Source organism: Dromiciops gliroides, chromosome 1 (genome assembly GCF_019393635.1).
Source record: "Dromiciops gliroides isolate mDroGli1 chromosome 1, mDroGli1.pri, whole genome shotgun sequence".
NCBI lineage: Eukaryota > Metazoa > Chordata > Mammalia > Microbiotheria > Microbiotheriidae > Dromiciops > Dromiciops gliroides.
In genome coordinates this window covers 490,582,490-490,602,222 of record NC_057861.1, presented here as the reverse complement: position 1 = coordinate 490,602,222, position 19,733 = coordinate 490,582,490, and the positions used below count along the sequence as shown (strand labels likewise).

The following is a 19,733-nucleotide window of genomic DNA, read 5'->3' as shown; positions in this document are numbered from 1 at the left end:
AAGTATTCCATAGCATATATGTCTGTGAGTGTATGTATATGCATCCAGACATATATAGACACAAGAGGGCAGTGATACATTAAGCAAATTCAAATAACTTTTGTGATGAACACATTCTAACAAATTCTAACAGGAAACACCACAAAGTGATACATGCTACAAATAAAAAAGTTGGGAATCTTGCTATAAATAGAAACGAACACTATAAATAGCCACCACAACAAACTACATCTAGAATATTTCAATGAGGATACATATTTAATTTACATAAAAAATATCACAACATATAAATTACTCAGGAAACTATTTAATTTTTAAGTTAGCCAAATTCTTTCCTCTTTACTCCATTGCTCTAATTTTGTGATCATTTTAGGGTTTGTTGAATACTACACTAAAATGAGACAGAAAATGGAGCATAAGCAATTCAAGAAAGAATATTTGAAAGTGGAAACAGCTGATGATTTCAACTGACAAGGTCTATCTATATTACAGATTTCAATTATCAGCATTACTCCTGAATTCTACTACCAAAGATAAAAGATTATGTTGTAATTTCTCTTTATATTGTGTTCCTAGGAAAAATCGGAATTCCAACTTGATTTTGGACATTCAGAAGTATATACTAAGCAAATAAAGCAGGCCAAAGTATGACACATCACCACCAAAGGACATGGTCTGAGTCCATCTTTACCCTTTAAGTACTAAACAGCAGGAAACATTAGAAATCATATCCTAGGCTGGCTCCAAGCACATCCTTTGCATACCCAAGCCCTTGGCATCTTCCATTTTCTTTAGTTTCATTTCTGAGAGTACAAAGGGGCTGTAATCTGAACTGAGAGACCACATTTAGCCAAAATGAAAGCAGAAGTTCTCAGAGAACTCAACAAATGATTTTCAGTTCCTATCTGAGATCAAGATGTTTTGAAGATGAAGCTTCAGTATATGACTTAATTTCTCTACTAATTGCACATGTGAAGAGTTCCCTGCAGAGCTGAGGACATTAAAATTTGGACGAAGTCCCTGTAATTTTTCATCTCCCTTCCTGCCATTCTTGATATCTCAGTCATTTTTTTCTTTTGGAATAACTCCTCCATTAACTGATCTCTTCTTCATAAGCTTCTGTTTGGCATTTAGAAGAATTCACAACCTGACACCAACTTAGTTTTGCTCATACTCAGCCTCAGAGCACAAAGTAACTCTTGATGTTCTACCACTCCATCACCTGCCATTATGTCTCTGCAAAGACTAGATCCATGCTTGTGATGCACTCGCTCCTCACTTCTGTCTTAGAATTCTTTCAAGACTTTGCTCAGGTGTCACCATCCACATGAAGCATTTCCTGATTCTCCAGCAGCTAATGCCTTTTCCTCAAAATTAGTGTATAAATGTATACACAGGGGCAGCTAGGTGGCACAGGGGATAGAGCACCAGCCCTGGATTCAGTAGTACCTGAGTTCAAATCTGGCGTCAGACACTTGCCACTTACTAGCTGTGTGACCCTGGGCAAGTCACTCAACCCCAACTGCCTCATCAAAAAAAAAAAAAGTATACATACAACTCCTCCAATAGAACGGAAGTTCTGTAAGGGCAGGTACTTTCATTTTAGTCTTTGTAGTCCCCCAGCACCTATCCCAGTGTCCGGCACATAGTATATGATTAATAAGTGCTTGGTGGTTGTCACTTCCCAGCTGACAGCCTAGCCCTGCTGCTCCTGGCAGCAGTCCTATGAGCCCCATGAGATCTCCTCTCAAAGCCACAGCTGCCCCCAGCTGGCCCCAGTTCTGATTGGGCTACTGTAGCCCCACATAGCCTGGGGTGTACCAGTCTTAGTCGGCGTCTTCCCAGGTCACTACACCCCTAGGATGGGGGGGAGTGAAGACTGGGCTGGATGTCCTGGTAGGCACCACTGGTTCCTTGGCCTTCACAATCAACCTAGCCTCCTCCACACTCCTGCCTCTGCCAACATGATCGTCACTGCCACATGTAACAGCCACTGTAGCTCCTGGACCAGATCAGTTCCTAATATAGTGTAGTGGAAGTTAGAAGCTAATGCCCTGGGGCAGCTAGGTGGTACAGTAGATAAAGCACAGGACCTGGATTCAGGAGGACCTGAGTTCAGATCCGGCCTCAGACACTTGACACTTACTAGCTGTGTGACCCTGGGCAAGTCACTTAACACTCACTGCCCCAACAAACAAACAAACAAACAAATAAAGAAGCAGTAGCTAATGCTCTTAGCTATGCTGGCTCAAGCATCTATCCTTACTGTCACTGCTACTGAACCTTTGGAAGGATGTTTAAAGGGACAAAAGATTCTAAATCTCACCCTCAAGTGATCACCAGAGCCCATACAGAGCAGGCTCTACTAGGAACTGGCCATGTTGAAAGTCTGGAGACCTCAGAGCCTATATATATATTTTTTCCCATACCTAAAAGAACACTTTATACACTCCATTAAGCATATGGCCCCCATTACTGATGTCAAGAACAGCCTAGAGAGGAAATACACTAGCATAAAGGAAACCAGTTACTGTAAGATGCTATAGCAATAGGGGCAGCTAGGTGGCGCAGTGGATAGAGCACCAGCCCTGGATTCAGGACTCCCTGAGTTCAAATCCGGCCTCAGACACTTGACACTTAACTAGCTGTGTGACCCTGGGCAAGTCACTTAACCCTCATTGCCCTGCAAAAAAAAAAAAAACAAACAAACAAAAAATGCTATAGTAATATACCAGGGAACAAGAGATAAAAGCCTAAACTAAGGTTAGTATGAATGGAGTAGCAAGCAGGTTTGTGAAATACTGTGGGAAAGAAAGAAGACAGGTTTTATTCTAATCGAAAAAAAATTTTAATGTAAAAAGTCATATAAATAAGAAAAACAGTTGGGACAGGGAACAAGATAAAGCATACAAAAGTAAGAGAAAAGGATAATAGAAATAGAAAAGGCAGATGGTAGGAGTGACCCAGAGTTGAGAGTTGTCAGGATATGAGCAACCAAAAAATGAGGGCAAAGGTAGAAGGCACTGTATACGATCAAGACTATGAAGTGAACCTCACACAATGAAAGTAGGCAACAAATGACTCATATCAAAAAGGTTATATCACAAGCAAATTAGAGGTGGAAGGGGAGGGGAAAGAAAAAATATTTTTTTAATTTGACGGATAAGAAAATCATTCATGACCAAACAAGAGACAGGATCACAGACTTTAATTTGGAGAACTTGATTACCTAACTTAAAAAGTGTTTGCATAAATCTAATACAGCTAATATTAGAAGGGGAGGGGAGTGGGGAATCTTTGCAGCAAACTTCTTAGACAAAGATGTCATTTCCAAAATATACACAGAACTGATTAAAATTTATAAGAATAAAACCACTTCCCTCATGCAATTCTTTTTTTGGGGGGGGTGGGGGGGGGGCAATGAGGGTTAAATGACTTGCCTAGGGTCACACAGCTAGTAAGTGTCAAGTGTCTGAGGCTGGATTTGAACTCAGGTCCTTCTGAATCCAAGGCCAGTGCTTTATCCACTGTACCACCTAGCCACCCCCATAAAAGCCACTCCTCAATAGATAAATGGTAAAGGTTATAACAAGGCAGCTTTTGGGGAAAAAAATCCAAGGTATCAATATTAAGCTATCAATAGTTAAGAGTATATGAAAATAAAAAATTCAATGACTAATAAGTAGAGAAAAGCATATTAAAGCAACTCTAAGGTTCAACTTCATACTGATCAAATAGGCAAAGGTTGGGGGTGGCTAGGTGGCGCAGTGGATAAAGCAATGGCCCTGGATTCAGGAGTACCTGAGTTCAAATCTGGCCTCAGACACTTGACACTTACTAGCTGTGTGACCCTGGGCAAGTCACTTAACCCCCATTGCCCGGCAAAAAAAAAAAAAAAAAACCTCCCCAAACCCAAATAAAGGCCAAAGGCCCAAATCTGTAACACTTTAAAAAAAAAATGGCGAAGATGACCAAAAAAAAAAATTTTTAATGACAACTATTAGGGGGGACTGTGGGAAAATAAGCATTAATGAATATCAATGATGGTGTTAGTATTTTGACCCTGGGCAAGTCACTTAACCCTCATTGCCCTGCCCCACAAATAAATAAATAAATAATGAAGGGGGAAAAAAGAAAGGAAAAATAGTATGCCTCAGTCTGTATTCTGATGATATCAGTTCTTTCTCTGGAGGCAGATAGCATGGGACTTCCTTGGATCATTGTTTTGCTGAGAATAACTAAGAATAACTAAGTCATTCACAGTTCATCATACAATATTGCTGTTATTGTATACATCACTCCCCCAGTTCTGCTGACTTCACTTTGTATCAGTTTACATCTTTCCAGATTTTTCTGAAATCATCCTGTTTATCAATTCTTATAGCACAATAATATTCCATCACAATCATATACCACAGCTTTTTTAGCTATTCCCCAATTTATGGGTATCCTCTTGATTTCTAACACTTAGCCACCACAAAAGGAATAGCTATAAATATTTTTGTACAAATAGATCCTTTTCCCGTTTTTTGATGTCTTTGGGATATAGACCTAGTAGTGATATTCCTAGATCAAAGGGTATGCATAGTTTTATAGCCCCCAAAGAGATTTTTTTAAAAAGAACTATATGTTCAAAAATATTTTAACAGCTTTTTTTTTGATAGTGGCAAAGAACTGGAAACTTAATAGGCTGTCCATCAACCAGGAAATTAACTGAATATGGTTAATGGATGTAATGGAATATCATTGCTCCATAAGAAATTATAAAAGTGGGAATATATTCTAATAAATTCAAATCATTTCCCTCTATCTATCAGAGAAACTTGCTGCATAGATTTTTTTCCCCCAAAAGACCTTGGATGACTATATGCAATGGAAAAGGTAAATTAAAAAATGTAGCCAAAGACTGAGGGAATAAATGAACAAAGTGTGGCGAGGAATAAATGAATGAAGTGTGGCATGTGAATGTAATACATTATAAAGCTCTAAGTAAGGATGAATAGAAAGAATCTAGAAATGTGTGGGAACACTCGGAGGCAAAAGAATATACATAGTAGAAGGTAGGTAGCTGGCACAGTAGATAAAGCACCAGCCTGGATTCAGGAGGACCTGAGTTCAAATCCAGCCTCAAACACTTGACACTAGCTGTGTGACCCTGGGTTAGTCACTTAACCCTCATTACCCTGCCAAAAAAAAGAATATACACAGTGATTACAATGATGTAAATGAGAAGCAACAAAGCCTGGATCAAATAAAATGTTGCTATGACATTATTAAAGTTAAGAGGAAGAAAGAAAGAAGGAAGAAAATGAGAACTTATTAGTTGCCTACTATGTGCCAAGTGCTATACTAAATACTTTACAAATATTGTCTCATTTGATCCTTACAACAACCCTGGGAGGTAGGTACTATTATCATCCTCATTTCACAGTTAAGTAAGCTGGGGCAAACTGAAATGATTTGCCCAAGGTCTTGTAAGCATCTGAGTAACTAGTAAGCATCAGAGGCTACACTTGAACTCACTTCCTGACTCCAGGCCCAGGATTCTACCCTTCCTTTCTGTCAACCACAAATAAACTACAAAAATAGAAAGTCACTAGGCTATCAGTCTATGGGGATATTAGATTTTTGGAACTATCTGCTATATCAGAATAAGAGGTATCAAGAACATTATATTTAAAAGGAAAAAATTTTAAATAAAAAGATTTTCATGGAGAAAAACTTAGGGGGTTAGGCAAAATGATTCTTAAGTGCCTTTTTGTTCTAAAAATTCTGATTCTGTAATTTTTCAAAGCATTTTCCATCCTATTATTATCTTTTTATCTGTATAATAGCCTATGAGATAGGAAGGCACTGTGACAAGTCAACAAGCATTTATTAAGTGCTCACTTCCTATGACCAAAACACTATGCTAAGTGCTAAACAGTGACCAATTTTACAAATGAAACTACCGAGGCAGAGAATTTAATGACTTGCCCAAAGCATTACATATGGAACCTTCTAGGGCCAAATCACATCACTCTCATTAGTCATTATAAAATCTGACAGGCAGGTGTTAATTGAGGTTGAAATTGAGATGGGATCTTTTATTCCCCAATAACCCATAAATGTTTAAATTTAAAAGATACAAAGGGCATATTTAATGTTGCATAGTAGGAAAAAAACATACCTGCAAATCCATTTTGATATGGACAATAAGAAACATTACTAATTCTATTTTCACAGCAGAATTACCAGTTGTTCTTTTCTCATATTCATCATTAAATCATTAAAATAATAGTAGCTCAAATCTTCATCATTCTATTAATGGCACCCATATTTGATAAGGAAAAAAGGATCTAAGTTTGTATTTATGAGGCTAGTTGATTAAAGAAATACAAAGAGCTAATATTTCTATATTACCTAAAGAGCTTTTATTTAATGTGTGTATATACACACACATCTGACTACATGTATTATGTGTATATTTGTTCATTTATTTATTTCCCTCCCATCTGATCCTCACAACAACTTTGGGAGATAAGTACTATTATTATCTCCATTTTACAGCTGAGGAAATGTGCCTGAAATGGGATTCCAAATTAGGTCTCCTAATCTCTAAACCCAGCACTCCATCTATCACAACACCTAACTGCCCCCAGATATTTCCTTCAAATTCCCTTTATCCTGGTTGATTTCACCCAGTGGCCTGACTTTCCTGCAGTCAATAGATTCTGTACTTCAGTACACAAAAAAGGAAAATGAAGATAAAGAAAAAGATGAAGACCCTGGAATGTTGCAGCATAGTGACATAATAAGGCCAGAACTTTTGATTCATAATGGAGAAGAAAGAGTTAATTATTAGACTTAGAAAAGTAGTAATTGAAAGGCCTTAGTTGCTCTTATAACCTTTCCTTTCTTTTTGCAAGATGTATTCATTAGTAAATGACAAGCTGTCAAAGTAACCAGGCTTACTACTGTAATGATACTGCACACTTGATGAATCATTTTCCCTGAGAGGATAACTTCTGTAATGAGTACAGGTCAACTGAAATTCATATTTTGAAATCCAATTTATGTACACATAAAACAGATTTCAAGTTCAAGAAGATCCTTAGGAGCAGTGCCAACTGGGATTTTTTAGCGTAAAAGAATACAGTAAAATGAAATCCTCCTTAAAATTTCATAGTACACATGAAAGAAACAGAGTATTGGAGACTGCTTCATTTCTCCTGGGCATCTAAAGAGTTGGTGACCCTGTATGAGTCAAGTACCTTTCTGACTGTGTACAAAGATATAGCTGCACTCATATAATTTTTACATACGTGTTAGTAGGTGGACTCCCAATATTTTATATATTCTATAGTTATTTTGAATGAAATTTCCTTTCCCATAGCTTCCAGCAAGGTTTTGTTGTTAATACCCAGAAAGGTTGATTGTTTGTGTGAGTATATTTTATATCCTGCTACTCCTCTGAAATTATTTCAATTAATTCTTAGTTAAATCAGTAGAATTCTCAACGTAGACTACCATTTCATCTGTAAAAAGGTAATTGTTTCCTCTTTGCCAATGCTTAATCTATTTCTTTTCTGCATCTTACTTCTATAGCTGTAATTATATATCAAAAGAATAGGTGGCAATGTTTGATATTTTTAAAAATTAGATTTTACCCCAAATCTTACTGAAAAGTCCTCTAGAATTTCTCTGTTAAAGATCAGGCTACCTCTTGGTTTTCAATATACCAATTACAATATCAACAAAAGGCCAATTTATTCTTATGCTTTCTAATTTTTTTAAACAAAAATGGCTACTGTGTTATATGTAAAGTTTTGAGGAATTTACTAATATAATCATGGGGTTTTCATTAACATAGTTATTACGTTTATCATTTTTCTAATATTGAATCAATCCTACATTCTTGGTAAAAAAAAAATCTATCCTGGTCACAAATGTATAAGCTTTTAATTATGTTAAATATGTTTTAAATATGTTCTTTTCAACATTTTTAATGTCAGTCTTCATTAGAGTGGTTTACTGTTTTCTATTTCTGCTTTGTTTCTCCATGGTTTGGGTATCAAGACCTTATTAGTTTCATAGGAAAAATCTGGTAGGATCTCTTCCTATTTTTGCAATTTATATGAGCATTAAATTTTTGATTACTCGATAAAATTCACTTGTAAATCCATCAGCACTTGGTCCCCCCTTGCCCACCACCACTCACATTACCCTCCCCCTTCTCTTTCACTTATGGCTCCTTCATTTATAGCTGGGTTCAACTTCTTTTTTCTGAAACTATGATATTTAAATTCTATTTCTCATTCTGTTCATATTGATATTTTATATCCTTACAAACAGCGAGCCATTTTTTTTCGTTGGCATAAAAATGTACAAACGTTTCTAATAATTTCCCTTAATTCCTCTTCCTGTGTTATGAATTCTCCTTTGTCACTTTTAATAGCAGCTTTCCTTTTAAAAAACAAGTAAGATCAGCAAACAATATCTATTTTATGAGATTTCTCCCCTGCCCCCTCCTCCAAAGAAAACTTTTGGTCTTATTTCATTATGGATTTTTTCAATTTTGCTTTTAAAAATTTCCATTTTTCTTCAGTTACATTTTTCTGAATGTTGACTTTATAGCTTGTTTTTTAATTAAGTTGCTTGCCTGATTCACTGAATAGTCCTTTCTCCCCCTTCTTGATGAAAGTGCTCAGAGAAATAATTTTTCCCAAGGATTGCTTTGGCTACATCCCCAAAATTCTGGAAGTTGTTTCAATTGTATCATTTTCTTTGATGAAATTATCTTTTATTTCTATAATCTATTCTCTCATCCATCAGGTTCTTTAGGATACAATTATTTAGTCCTCATTCAAGTTTGCATCCTTTTTTCAAATGCCTTTTATTGAGTATAATTTCATTGTATTTTAAAGTAAAGGACGCGTTTAATATTTCTGCTTTTCTATATTTGTTTATGAGGATTTTTTAATGCCTTAGCATATTCAATCTTTGCCATATACAGCGGTGAATCTGTGTATTCCTTTCCATTCCCAGAAATCTATCATTTTTCTAAAATTCTGTTAAGATCCTTAACTTCTTTCCTATATCTCTTTTATTTTTATATTTCTCTAGGTCTCCAAAGGAACACACTGAGGTCCTCACCCATTACAGATTTGCCATCTATTTCTCTCTGCAAATCAATTAATTTTCCTTCAAGTAGATATTTTGTCATTAGGTGCGTATGTTAAATACCATTATTTCATTTTTGTAATGCCTTTAAGCAATATGTATTTTCCTCACAAAGCTCTTTTAACCATATCTACTTTTACAGGTCTTTCTCTGAGATCATGATTGTTATACTTGCTTTTTTTTTTTTTTTGCTAGTCTTAGACATCATAAATTCTGTTCCAGCCTCTAGTTTTGATTCTGTGTAAATCTCTGCAGTGTAAGTACATTTTTAGTCAATAAAATATTTTTATATTCTGGGGGTTTTTATTCATTTTGCTACGCTCTTCTGTTTTATGGATGAGTGCATCCCATTTACATTCATAACATTTACATGGTTAAATGTATTTGTCTCCATCATACTCAATACTTCTTTTTTTTCTCTTCAACTCCCACCATTCTCTTAGCAAAAAAAGATGAAAAAGAAAAAAAGATGAACATAAACAACCTATATTTGATGTGGTGTGCTCCCATTCCACTGCCCTTCTCTTCATCTAATCCCAAATACTGATTCTTACAACATTCTTTATTTCCTTTTCATCACTACTTCAAGATCTACCCTCTACAAGTGATGTTTCTTTTGCCTGTGTCTATTCCTTCCCCAACCCAAATCTTTCTCTTAAATCTCCCTTTCCCCTCTCCCCATCCTTTCCTGTTTCCCCATGTACAACGTCTTTATTATGAACAATTTTGGAGCATACTGTAATGGTTGCTTTTTAGAACTATAGGGAAATAAGACTGTTTGCCCCGACACTAAATTTTATCTACAAATATTTTTGCTTCCAGTCACTCTCTACCCTTTCTTATTTCCTATCCTGAGATTACCTAAGGAGAAACCAAATATTCACACTTAAGTTTACTCACAATTTTAAATTCTTCTCTGGGTCTCCACATCTTAATTTACTCTCCTGGGCTTTGCCAAAAGCTATTTTCCTTAAAATTCTTTTCCCATTTACTTCTAGGTTGATGGCTTTCTTCCAGATGGTTGCTATTACCATAAATCTATATGGAACATTAAAATGTGCAAACATATATTCCTTTATAAATATTTCTACATATTTCCCTCATCTTTTGAGATAGGCCATAAAAATGTATCAAATCTCCCCCAAAAAATACTATAAGAATGTAAAAAATTTACCTTTAAAAAATATACATATAAAGTTCCTTCCTTAATAAATGTGAATCTTTTGAATTGACACAAATATAGTTCGTTCTAACTAAACAATCACCGCGTCCTGATATTCCTCTTATCTGGTGAAAAATCCCCATTAGCTGAACATGTACATTAACAATTGGCTTTATGGATGGATATGCAATTCCCAGATGCTACAATAGAACATTGTCTACAAGGCAAATGTTTGGCAGAATAATGGTCATACTTTTCAGCATTCATATTTAATATTTCTTTATTTAACAGGGCTCATGATGCTCCTAAAACCTCAGGCAAGAATTCATGACTGTCTCAATAAAGTAAGAGACAAATGACCTTTCAAGCCTCACATTCCTCAGCAGTATACACAAGTAGGAAGCACTCTTATTACCATTTATAAGACCGGAAACAAAAGCACAAAAAGGTCAAGTCATCAATCAAGATCTCAGTCGGTAAAAGGGGCTGGGTGCAGTAATTCATTCACTGAATTAATAACAAAAGCATTTTGCTTACTGAGAAATCATGTGCTTGAGATTTTTAAAGCTGTTTATTCATGAATGAGGTTTTTGTGCATAATATGTAACTAACTACTAGAGTACAAAATGCAGCACAACCAAGGTTTCTTACTATATCCTTATCCAAAAAAAGCTAGAATTGTAGCAGGTGTGCTAAACAAGGTTTAACAAAATGATAGCTCAGGGCTTGGCTCTGAATTCCTTAAATTTCACAGGTCTTACAAACCTGAGAGGCTATCTACCCCATTCAGTACCTGAAAAAGAATACTTTCTACCAGATATTCAATAAGTACTCATCAGGCCTTCACTTTAAAGAACCCCAGAGAGGAAAAAACTACAACCTCCTGGGCAGTTCATTCTACTTTTCATCAGTTCTAATGGTTAGAAAGGCTAAATCTACCCAACTGAAATTTTCCCCCATTACTCCTACTTCTACCTTCTAGGATAAAAGTTCAAACTCTAAGTCCATGAAATTTTGTTTTAATTTTAATAACTGTATTTCAATGCAACTGGTCCTTTGAAATCTTATTTATCTTATTTTGTAGATTTAAAAAGCATTGTTGGGGCAGCTAGGTGGCGCAGTAAATAGAGCACCAGTAAATAGAGCACCAGTAAATAGAGCACCAGTAAATAGAGCACCAGTAAATAGAGCACCAGTAAATAGAGCACCAGTAAATAGAGCACCGGCCCTGGATTCAGGAGGACCTTAGTTCAAATCTGGCCTCAGACACTTAACACTTACTAGCTGTGTGACCCTGGGCAAGTCACTTAACCCCAATTGCCTCACCAAAAAAAAAAAAAAGCATTGTTGAGAAAAGGTCATAGGCTTCACAGACTGCCAAATGAGTCCAGTATCCAAAAATAGGTGAAGAACCTTTGCTCTTGGGGGAAGCTAGGTGGCACAGTAGATAGAGCACCAGCCCTGGATTCAAATCCAGCCTCAGCCACTTGACACTTACTAGCTGTGTGACCCTGGACAAGTCATTTAACCCTCATTACACCACCAAAAAAAAAATTTTAATTTAAAAAAAAAAGGGGGCAGCTAGGTAGCACAGTGGATAGAGCACCGGCCCTGGAGTCAGGAGGACCTGAGTTCAAATCCGGCCTCAGACACTTAACACTTGCTGGCTGTGTGAGCTTGGGCAAGTCACTTAACCCCAAATGCCTCACTAAAAAAAAAAAAAATATATATATATATATATATATATTATTTTTTTTAAAGAAAAGAAAAGAAAGAACCTTTGCTCTTAGACCATGTTAAGCAAAGCAAATCCCTCTTCCATCTACTAGCACACTAAATACTCAAAAAGTTATCATATTTCCCATCAAGTCTTCCCTTTTCCATGCTAAATGTCCCTAGTTCCTTCAAATGGTCCATATGACATACTCTCAAGACCCCTCATTATCCTGGTTGGCTTGTCCTGAATATTCTCTAGCTAATCAATGTCCTTCTTAAAATCAGGCATGTGTAAACTGAACAAGATATTCCAGATATAGTTTGTCAAAAGCAAAGTAGGGGGCAGCTAGATGGCGCAGTGGATAGAGCACCAGCCCTGGATTCAGGAGTACCTGAGTTCAAATCCGGCCTCAGACATTTAACACTTACTAGCTGTGTGACCCTAGGCAAGTCACTTAACCCCAAGTGCCTCACAAAAAAAAAAAAAAAGCAAAGTAGGTAGAACATTTATATTTTTCTGACTCTGACCCAGGTATATACTAGATGCTTACTAAATGCTGACTGACTGACTTTCTTGGCTCCTAAGGCATATTGCTGACTAATTATGGAATCCACTAAAACCCCTTCATCTTTTTTAGCCAAAATGCTGACTAGCTGTCTTTCTCTATTTTATATTTGTAAAGCTGATATTTAAAATTCATGCATAAGATCATCTATTTATATCTACATATGTATATATTTATCTCTATTAAATCCTACTATACTAGATTTGTCCTCAAGTTCTAAACAGCCAAAATCTTTTTGAATCTTAATCATCTACCGCATGCTTGTTATCTCTGCAATATAGTTTCAATCTCTAATACAGTTTTAAATTAACTGAAAATTTCATAATGTAACATAATACAAAAGTTATTCACTTTGAAGGAATGTAAAGATGTATAAACAAAGTTAGCATTGCCTAACCAAGTTAAATTAACAAAAGAGTTTATAAAACTTTCTTCATTATAACCGCCACAATCACCACCATCATCATCATGCATATTTCAACAGCACTTTAAGGTGACAACAACAACCCTGTGAGATACTTTATTACCCAGTTTAGAGATGAGACAGAAAGTTGGAGTGATTTGATCAAAGTGAAAAAGAGAACAAGCCAGGGCTTTAACCCCAAATCTACTCAATTATAAGTCTGCTGCTTCTCCCCCTACCCCATAGTTGATTATCCTCGTCTATTCTACAGCAATATAACTAAATTCCCACTGATTCTCTTTCTCTAACCTCCCCCGCAAAAAAAGGGTCACCTCACAAGTTCTTTTCTTTAAAAATTCCCTTATGAGAGACAGCTAGGTGGTGCAATGGATAGAGCACTGGCCCTGGATTCAGGAGGACCTGAGTTCAAATCCAACCTCAGACACTAGCTGTGTGACCCTGGGCAAGTCACTTAACCCCAATTGCCTCACCAAAAAAATTCCCTTATGACCTGCCCCCAAATCAGCTTTTTATACTTTAAAACAGAACAAATAAAGAAATGGGAGGCTCTAACTTTCTAACACTAACTGGCTGCTCTTTCTTTCGGCAAGTGTTCTCCTAACACTCTAACAATCTCCTTTGTAATTAATTCTTTAATTAATATTCACTCATAATTTTGAAACTGATATAGCATTAATTTTCAGTACCACCGACAAAGCAATTTACTGATTGCAAAACAAAAGGTCCATCTGATAGCTTACCAATCCATAGGCTGTACTTCTCTCATGCTCTTGAGTAATATCAGCTACATATGCAAATATTACAGAGAAGGTAACTGAAAAAACTCCCGAGACAGAAATCATAGCAAAGTACCACCTACAAAGAAAAAAATATAAAGTTAAAAATAAAGACTGCTTTGTAAACAATGTAAAACCCTAACTTTATCACATGTTACTTTATTATCAAAAGTGTGTGTGTAATATACATATTATATATATATATATATATATATATATATATATATATCCATTTATAAGCATCATGTCTTTGGTTATAATTTTCACATCTAATATTCACAAATTCTTTTTACCACTGATTATGAGATGATTTATCATCAACTTAGTTAACAGAAATAAAATTCTTAACTCTCTCCCTCTAGGGCATAAACATCAACATTCCTCACTCATAAAAATGAAATCATTTTCTTGACAAAGTACAAAATAGTTATTAAAATTCAGATTGATAATTAAGAAAGGTTAGTAATCTTATAGCTTAAAATGTAGATTATTTCTACATCCAAATCATTTTTCAGAGCAGAAAATTCTTAAAAGCATTAATTTATCAAAGTCTGGAAGCCTAACTGTATAGAGGTATCCATTAGGTTACTTCCATTAAATAGGAAACAAGTATAGCAATATAGTAAATATAAATTTAAATTAGTAAATATAAATAAATAAAAATATAGTAATATAGTTAATTGGAAAAAAGCAGATAGATATAAAAAAATCTTATGGCTACAAAGTAAATTTAAACACTTAAATACTGGCATGAGATTTATTTAAAGGATCTGAGATTTCATTAGCATGAGATTTATACTGTGCAAAACACGAGTCTTTTCACAAAGGAAAAAAATTGAATATCTGCTACAAATTACAAGAACTGAAGGTGCTTTTTAAAACAGAAATAGCATCAAAGTCACAGGAGTTATTTTAAAATTTTAAAGTATTCATCTTGACTCTAAAAACAGCTATCTCGCAACTTGTTTGCACACTGCTTACAATAATTAATAATCATCATTAATAATAACTAACCTTTTCTGCTTACTACAAACCAGGTACTGTGCTAAGTACTATACAGTTATTATCTCATTTGATCCAAGATTCAAACAGGACAGAAACATGAGTAGGACTTCAATCACAAATAGGATGAAATATCCTGCCTTGTAACACTCACAAAGGTGAGGTATTAGGCAAGTCACTTAACCTCCATGAGCCTCATCTGTTAAATGAAGGGATTGGACCAGGTGGCCTTTAGGTCCCTTCAAATTCTAAATCTCTGATCATCTAATTATACTCAGTCTCCAAAGAACCCAAAAAGGTCAAGCCACCTGAGAAAGTCAGTATCACTTACCATGGGCTTATTCTCATTAATGGAATTGGGAAACATGTGAAGAAAACTGTAACTAGAAGAAAAGGTTTTCTTCCCCATACATCAGACAGAGCACCTATAAGGGGGGCACTCAGAAAGGATAAAAGTCCCTAAAAAAAGGGGAAAGAAACAAAAGTGAATGTTACATAGTCTTTGTACTTTGGATCTAATATCATTTAAAATCTTTTATTTCCTTTTATGAGTTTTAAGTTTATGTGTCCCTAACAAAATCATGTGAAGTAAGCCCCTTCAGCCTCTCTTCATATTTCAATTAGAAATTGTTTTAAGCAAAGACCAGATCTTCCTTATATTTTTGATTGAACAAAAGAATTTATTAAAGTTTATTGTGAAACCACATCTATTTCAATCTTCAAATCCTATTAAGACTGAAAAATACTATATTCATTTACAGTTAAAATCACATCTAAAGATATCTGTATGTCAAAAGCAAGAACATTAATCCTCTCAATATAAATGGAGCAAAGTTAATAAACATTTGTTTACTATGTATTAACAAGAAAATGTGTCTAAACATACTATGGAATCAGAAAGAGGGTATATATCAGGAAAGAAGGTAGAAAGGATGCAGAGCAGAGAAGGGTGAAAAAGGAAAAATCAGGGGGACCTCTATGTACTAAGCAGAAATCAAGATAAACAATAGTTCCCATCTGGGTTGTATGAATGGAGACAATAAGAAGCCTAGATGGATTTATACTACATTTCAATTCCTAATGGCCTGAGAGTTACTATCAAAGGAAGACAGAAAACACAAAGACATGGAGGAAGAAGAAGAGGTGACCTCGATCAAAGTCACTCCAGTGATCATTGCTCAAACAGTTACAATCGGAAGAAAAGTCTGTTTCTACTTAGAATACATAATGATAACATGGCTCCAACAATTGCAAAAGTTTGAGAAAGAAGTAGAGTTCCCATTCTAGGTTCCCTCTCCACCGGAGACAATGAGCAAAAGGGAACTGACACAATCAAGTTTCACAATATATAAATTTTGGTTCCCAAATGATCCTGATATACCAAACAACACAAACTAATCTTAAGGGATTTCTATCAGTCAAAGAAAGAAGAAATTTTCATAAGGAATTCTTAGAGTGAGAATTAACTGTTATTCCTAGGACTAAAATGTACAAAAGATGCTTAGCCTGGAAATAATTATCAGTCTAGTAGCAAATATGGCCTCCTCACATTTACCATTTCACTGGACAGAGCTTACTGAAGTCATTGTGTCTCAAAGGACTACCAGGAAGATGGAGAGAAGAGGGAGATTGGCAAATACACACTATAGTCATCTAGTCCCTCAAAATCCAACCATTAGGCCAAAAGTAACACTGGTATGTTGTCTCCCCCAGTTAGAAAATGAGGTCCTAAAGAAGAGAGATGGTCTAAGTTTTCTATCCATATCCCAACATGTGCCTAGATCAATACTTTGCATGTGGAACTTAAGAAACATTTTTTCCATTCCATCTATTCTTTCTTCCAACACTAGTTATGAATTTTATGAATTAATTTGAAAGATGGGGAGCAGCCTTGGGGAAGAGCAAAAACAAAATGTCAATCGCCACTTGCTCAAGTTTCATTTTTAGAGAAAGAGAAACAAAACACACCCTCTGACTAACTCACATTAAGTCATAAGGACTTTATCATTATGCATTATCAAACTGAAATCTGAACTTTTTTACAGGCAGAGTTTTCTTTTTTTGCCTCATTACAGTGTTTTATAGCAAATCTTTCACTTTCATTTCTCAAACTGAACTGAAAAACTTTGTTCATAGGAAAATGTACTGTCCTCACTTGATAAAACAGATAACAGCCTACATAATCTCTGGTAAGAAAAAGAATTTAAATAACAAAAATATACACAAACCTCAATCTTTGGTGCGTAGAAAAAACACTATAAGTCAACATAATGAAAATTCAATTTGATTTTTCCACAGGATAATTTTCCTGGCCAAGGAACTGATGCCCAATTTTTATAGAGATGGTCACAAACACCATAAAGATGACTACTAGATATAAATTCATTATGAGGCAGTACTGTCTACCAATCTTTTACAATTTGGCTTAATTTATTTTAAACAATCCCAGAAAAGAAGCAATTAAGGGAAGTAGGCAACTGTTAAATCATAACTGTCAAGAAAGGAAATTTGTCTGAGGCTGGAAGGCAGATAAATCCTTGGGAAAGAAAATCATTGGGGGGGTGGGGAGAGAAGAGAAGCTCTCTTGGTCCAGGAGTATAAGAGAAAATACTCTGAGCAGTTATCTAAAAAGATTGAGAATTACAGCTGGCTGAGGTTTGGGGTAACAAAAACATTAGGGCTTTCCTGGGAAGACTGAGAATCTTGGAGCTAAACTGTCCAAAATTATTAAGGAGACTTTTGTTTTGTTTGTTTTGGAGTCTGCTAGAGAAAGCAAAAGTACGACACAAGCAGATGACCACAGACTGGAAAGCCAAAGGAAAGACTACAGATGCCTGAGTGGAATGCAAACCAACTAAACTGGTGGGTGAGAATGAAATTAAGGCCAGTTAAAAGCTCTGTTCTTCTTCCTACCTTTCTTTTTTTTTTAATTTAATAAAGTATTTTATTTTTTTCCGTTACATGTAAAGATAGTTCTCATCTTTTGTTTATACAAGCTTTACAATTTCAGATTTTTCTCCCTCCCTCCCCCCCTCCCCTAGACAGCAGGTAATCTGATATAGGTTATTTATATATATATATATATATATATATATATATATATATATATATATATATATACACACACACACACACACACACACAATAACATTAATCCTATTTCTGCATTAGTCATGTTATAAGAGAAAAAATCAGAGCAATGATGAAAAACCTCAAAATAGAAAAAAACAACAGCATCAAAAACAAAAGAAATAGTATGGTTCATTCAGCATCTATACTCCACAGTTCTTTTTTTTTTTTTTTTCCTTGAATTTGGAGATCCTCTTCTATCATGAGTTCCCTGGAACTCTTCTGTACCACTGCATTGGTGAGAAGAATATAGTCCATCCACAGTAGGTCAACACTCAATGTTGATGATACTGTGTACAATGTTCTTCTGGTTCTGCTCATCTCACTCATCATCAGCTCACGCAAGACCCTCCAGGTTTCTCTGAACTCCTCCTGCTCATCATTTCTTACAGCACAATAGTATTCCATTGTATTCATATACCACAACTTGTCCAGCCATTCCCCAATTGATGGGCACCCCCTCAACTTCCAATTCCTTGCCACCACGTAAAGAGCAGCTATAAATATTTTTGTACATGTGGGTCCCTTTCCCCTTTCCATGATTTCTTTGGGAAAAAGACCCAAAAGTGGTATTGCTGGGTCAAAGGGTATGCACAGCTTTATCACCCTTTGGGCATAATTCCAAATTGCTCTCCAGAATTCTTCCTACTTTTCTAAGAGTTTAAATCTCAATCCCTTTCTTCAGAAACCCCCCTTTACTGGACAGGTATTTGAATGTTTGTCTTTGTTTTTGTGTGACTTGATACTGCTATTAATTTATATGTCCATTAACAGTGATTTTGCCTAAGTCTAAAAATTTGTAATTTGAGATTGAGAGTGAGGAAGGGAGCCCAAAGGCAGAAATTTCCCCCAGAATGACTCGGGGTATGGACTACAATTTTGGTAATTAGTGTGAACATTCCAGAGCATACTCACCAGACCAGATTGCCTTCAACCCCACATCAAAAAATAATTGGATTAGGGTAGCTAGGTGGTGCAGTGGATAGAAAACCGGCCTTGGAATCAAGAGGACCCAAGTTCAAATCTGGCCTCAAACAGTTACGAGCTATGTGACCCTGGACAAAATCACCCAACCCCAACCACCTCAAAAAAAAAAAAAAAAGTACTAGATCAGACCCCTCCCTACACCAGGAAACAACAACAATAATAATAATAATAATAGCTAACATTTATATAGCTTTACAGAGGTTATCTCATTTGATACCCACAACCACCTAGGAAGGGAGGTGTTATTTTTATTCCCATTTTACAGCAAGGAAATTATGGCTCAGAGAGGTTTAATACCTAACCCAGTGTTATAAAGTATCTAAAACAGGATTTGAACTCAGATCTTCCTAACTCTAAAGTTCATCATTCTATCCAAAAAGTTCAACACTCTATAAAACAGGCTACCTTGCTGCCTCTAGAAAAGACACTATGCTTGCTTTTTTTTTTTTTGGTGGGACAGTAAGGGTTAAGTGACTTGCCCAGGGTCACACAGCTAGTGATTACTGTCTGAGGCCAGATTTTGAACTAGGGCACTCCTGACTCCAGGGCCAGTGCTCTATCCACTGCGCCACCTAGCCACCCCTCTATGCTTACTTTTTAGTTTAGTTTGGTTTTTTTTGTTTTGTTTTTTGCCGGGCAATGGGGGTTAAGTGACTTGCCCAGGGTCACACAGCTAGTAAGTGCCAAGTATCTGAGGTCGGATTTGAACTCAGGTACTCCTGAATCCAGGGCCAGTGCTTTTATCCACTGCACCACCTAGCCACCCCTATGCTTACTTTTTAAAGAAGGTCCTAAAGGAACAAAATTTT

General features: G+C 35.8%; 1 protein-coding gene across 1 annotated transcript in view; it reads right to left on the bottom strand.

Moving 5' to 3' along the window:
* The window catches only part of MFSD14B (major facilitator superfamily domain containing 14B), an 87,989-nt gene that overhangs the window by 28,614 nt on the left and 39,642 nt on the right, over positions 1–19,733 (bottom strand). Inside the window, exons 4-5 of the mRNA XM_043975409.1 lie at positions 15,140–15,267; positions 13,771–13,885 (exon numbers count right to left, since the gene is read on the bottom strand). Coding sequence (XP_043831344.1) covers positions 13,771–13,885; positions 15,140–15,267 — 243 coding nt within the window. The remainder of the gene's footprint in view (positions 1–13,770; positions 13,886–15,139; positions 15,268–19,733) is intronic.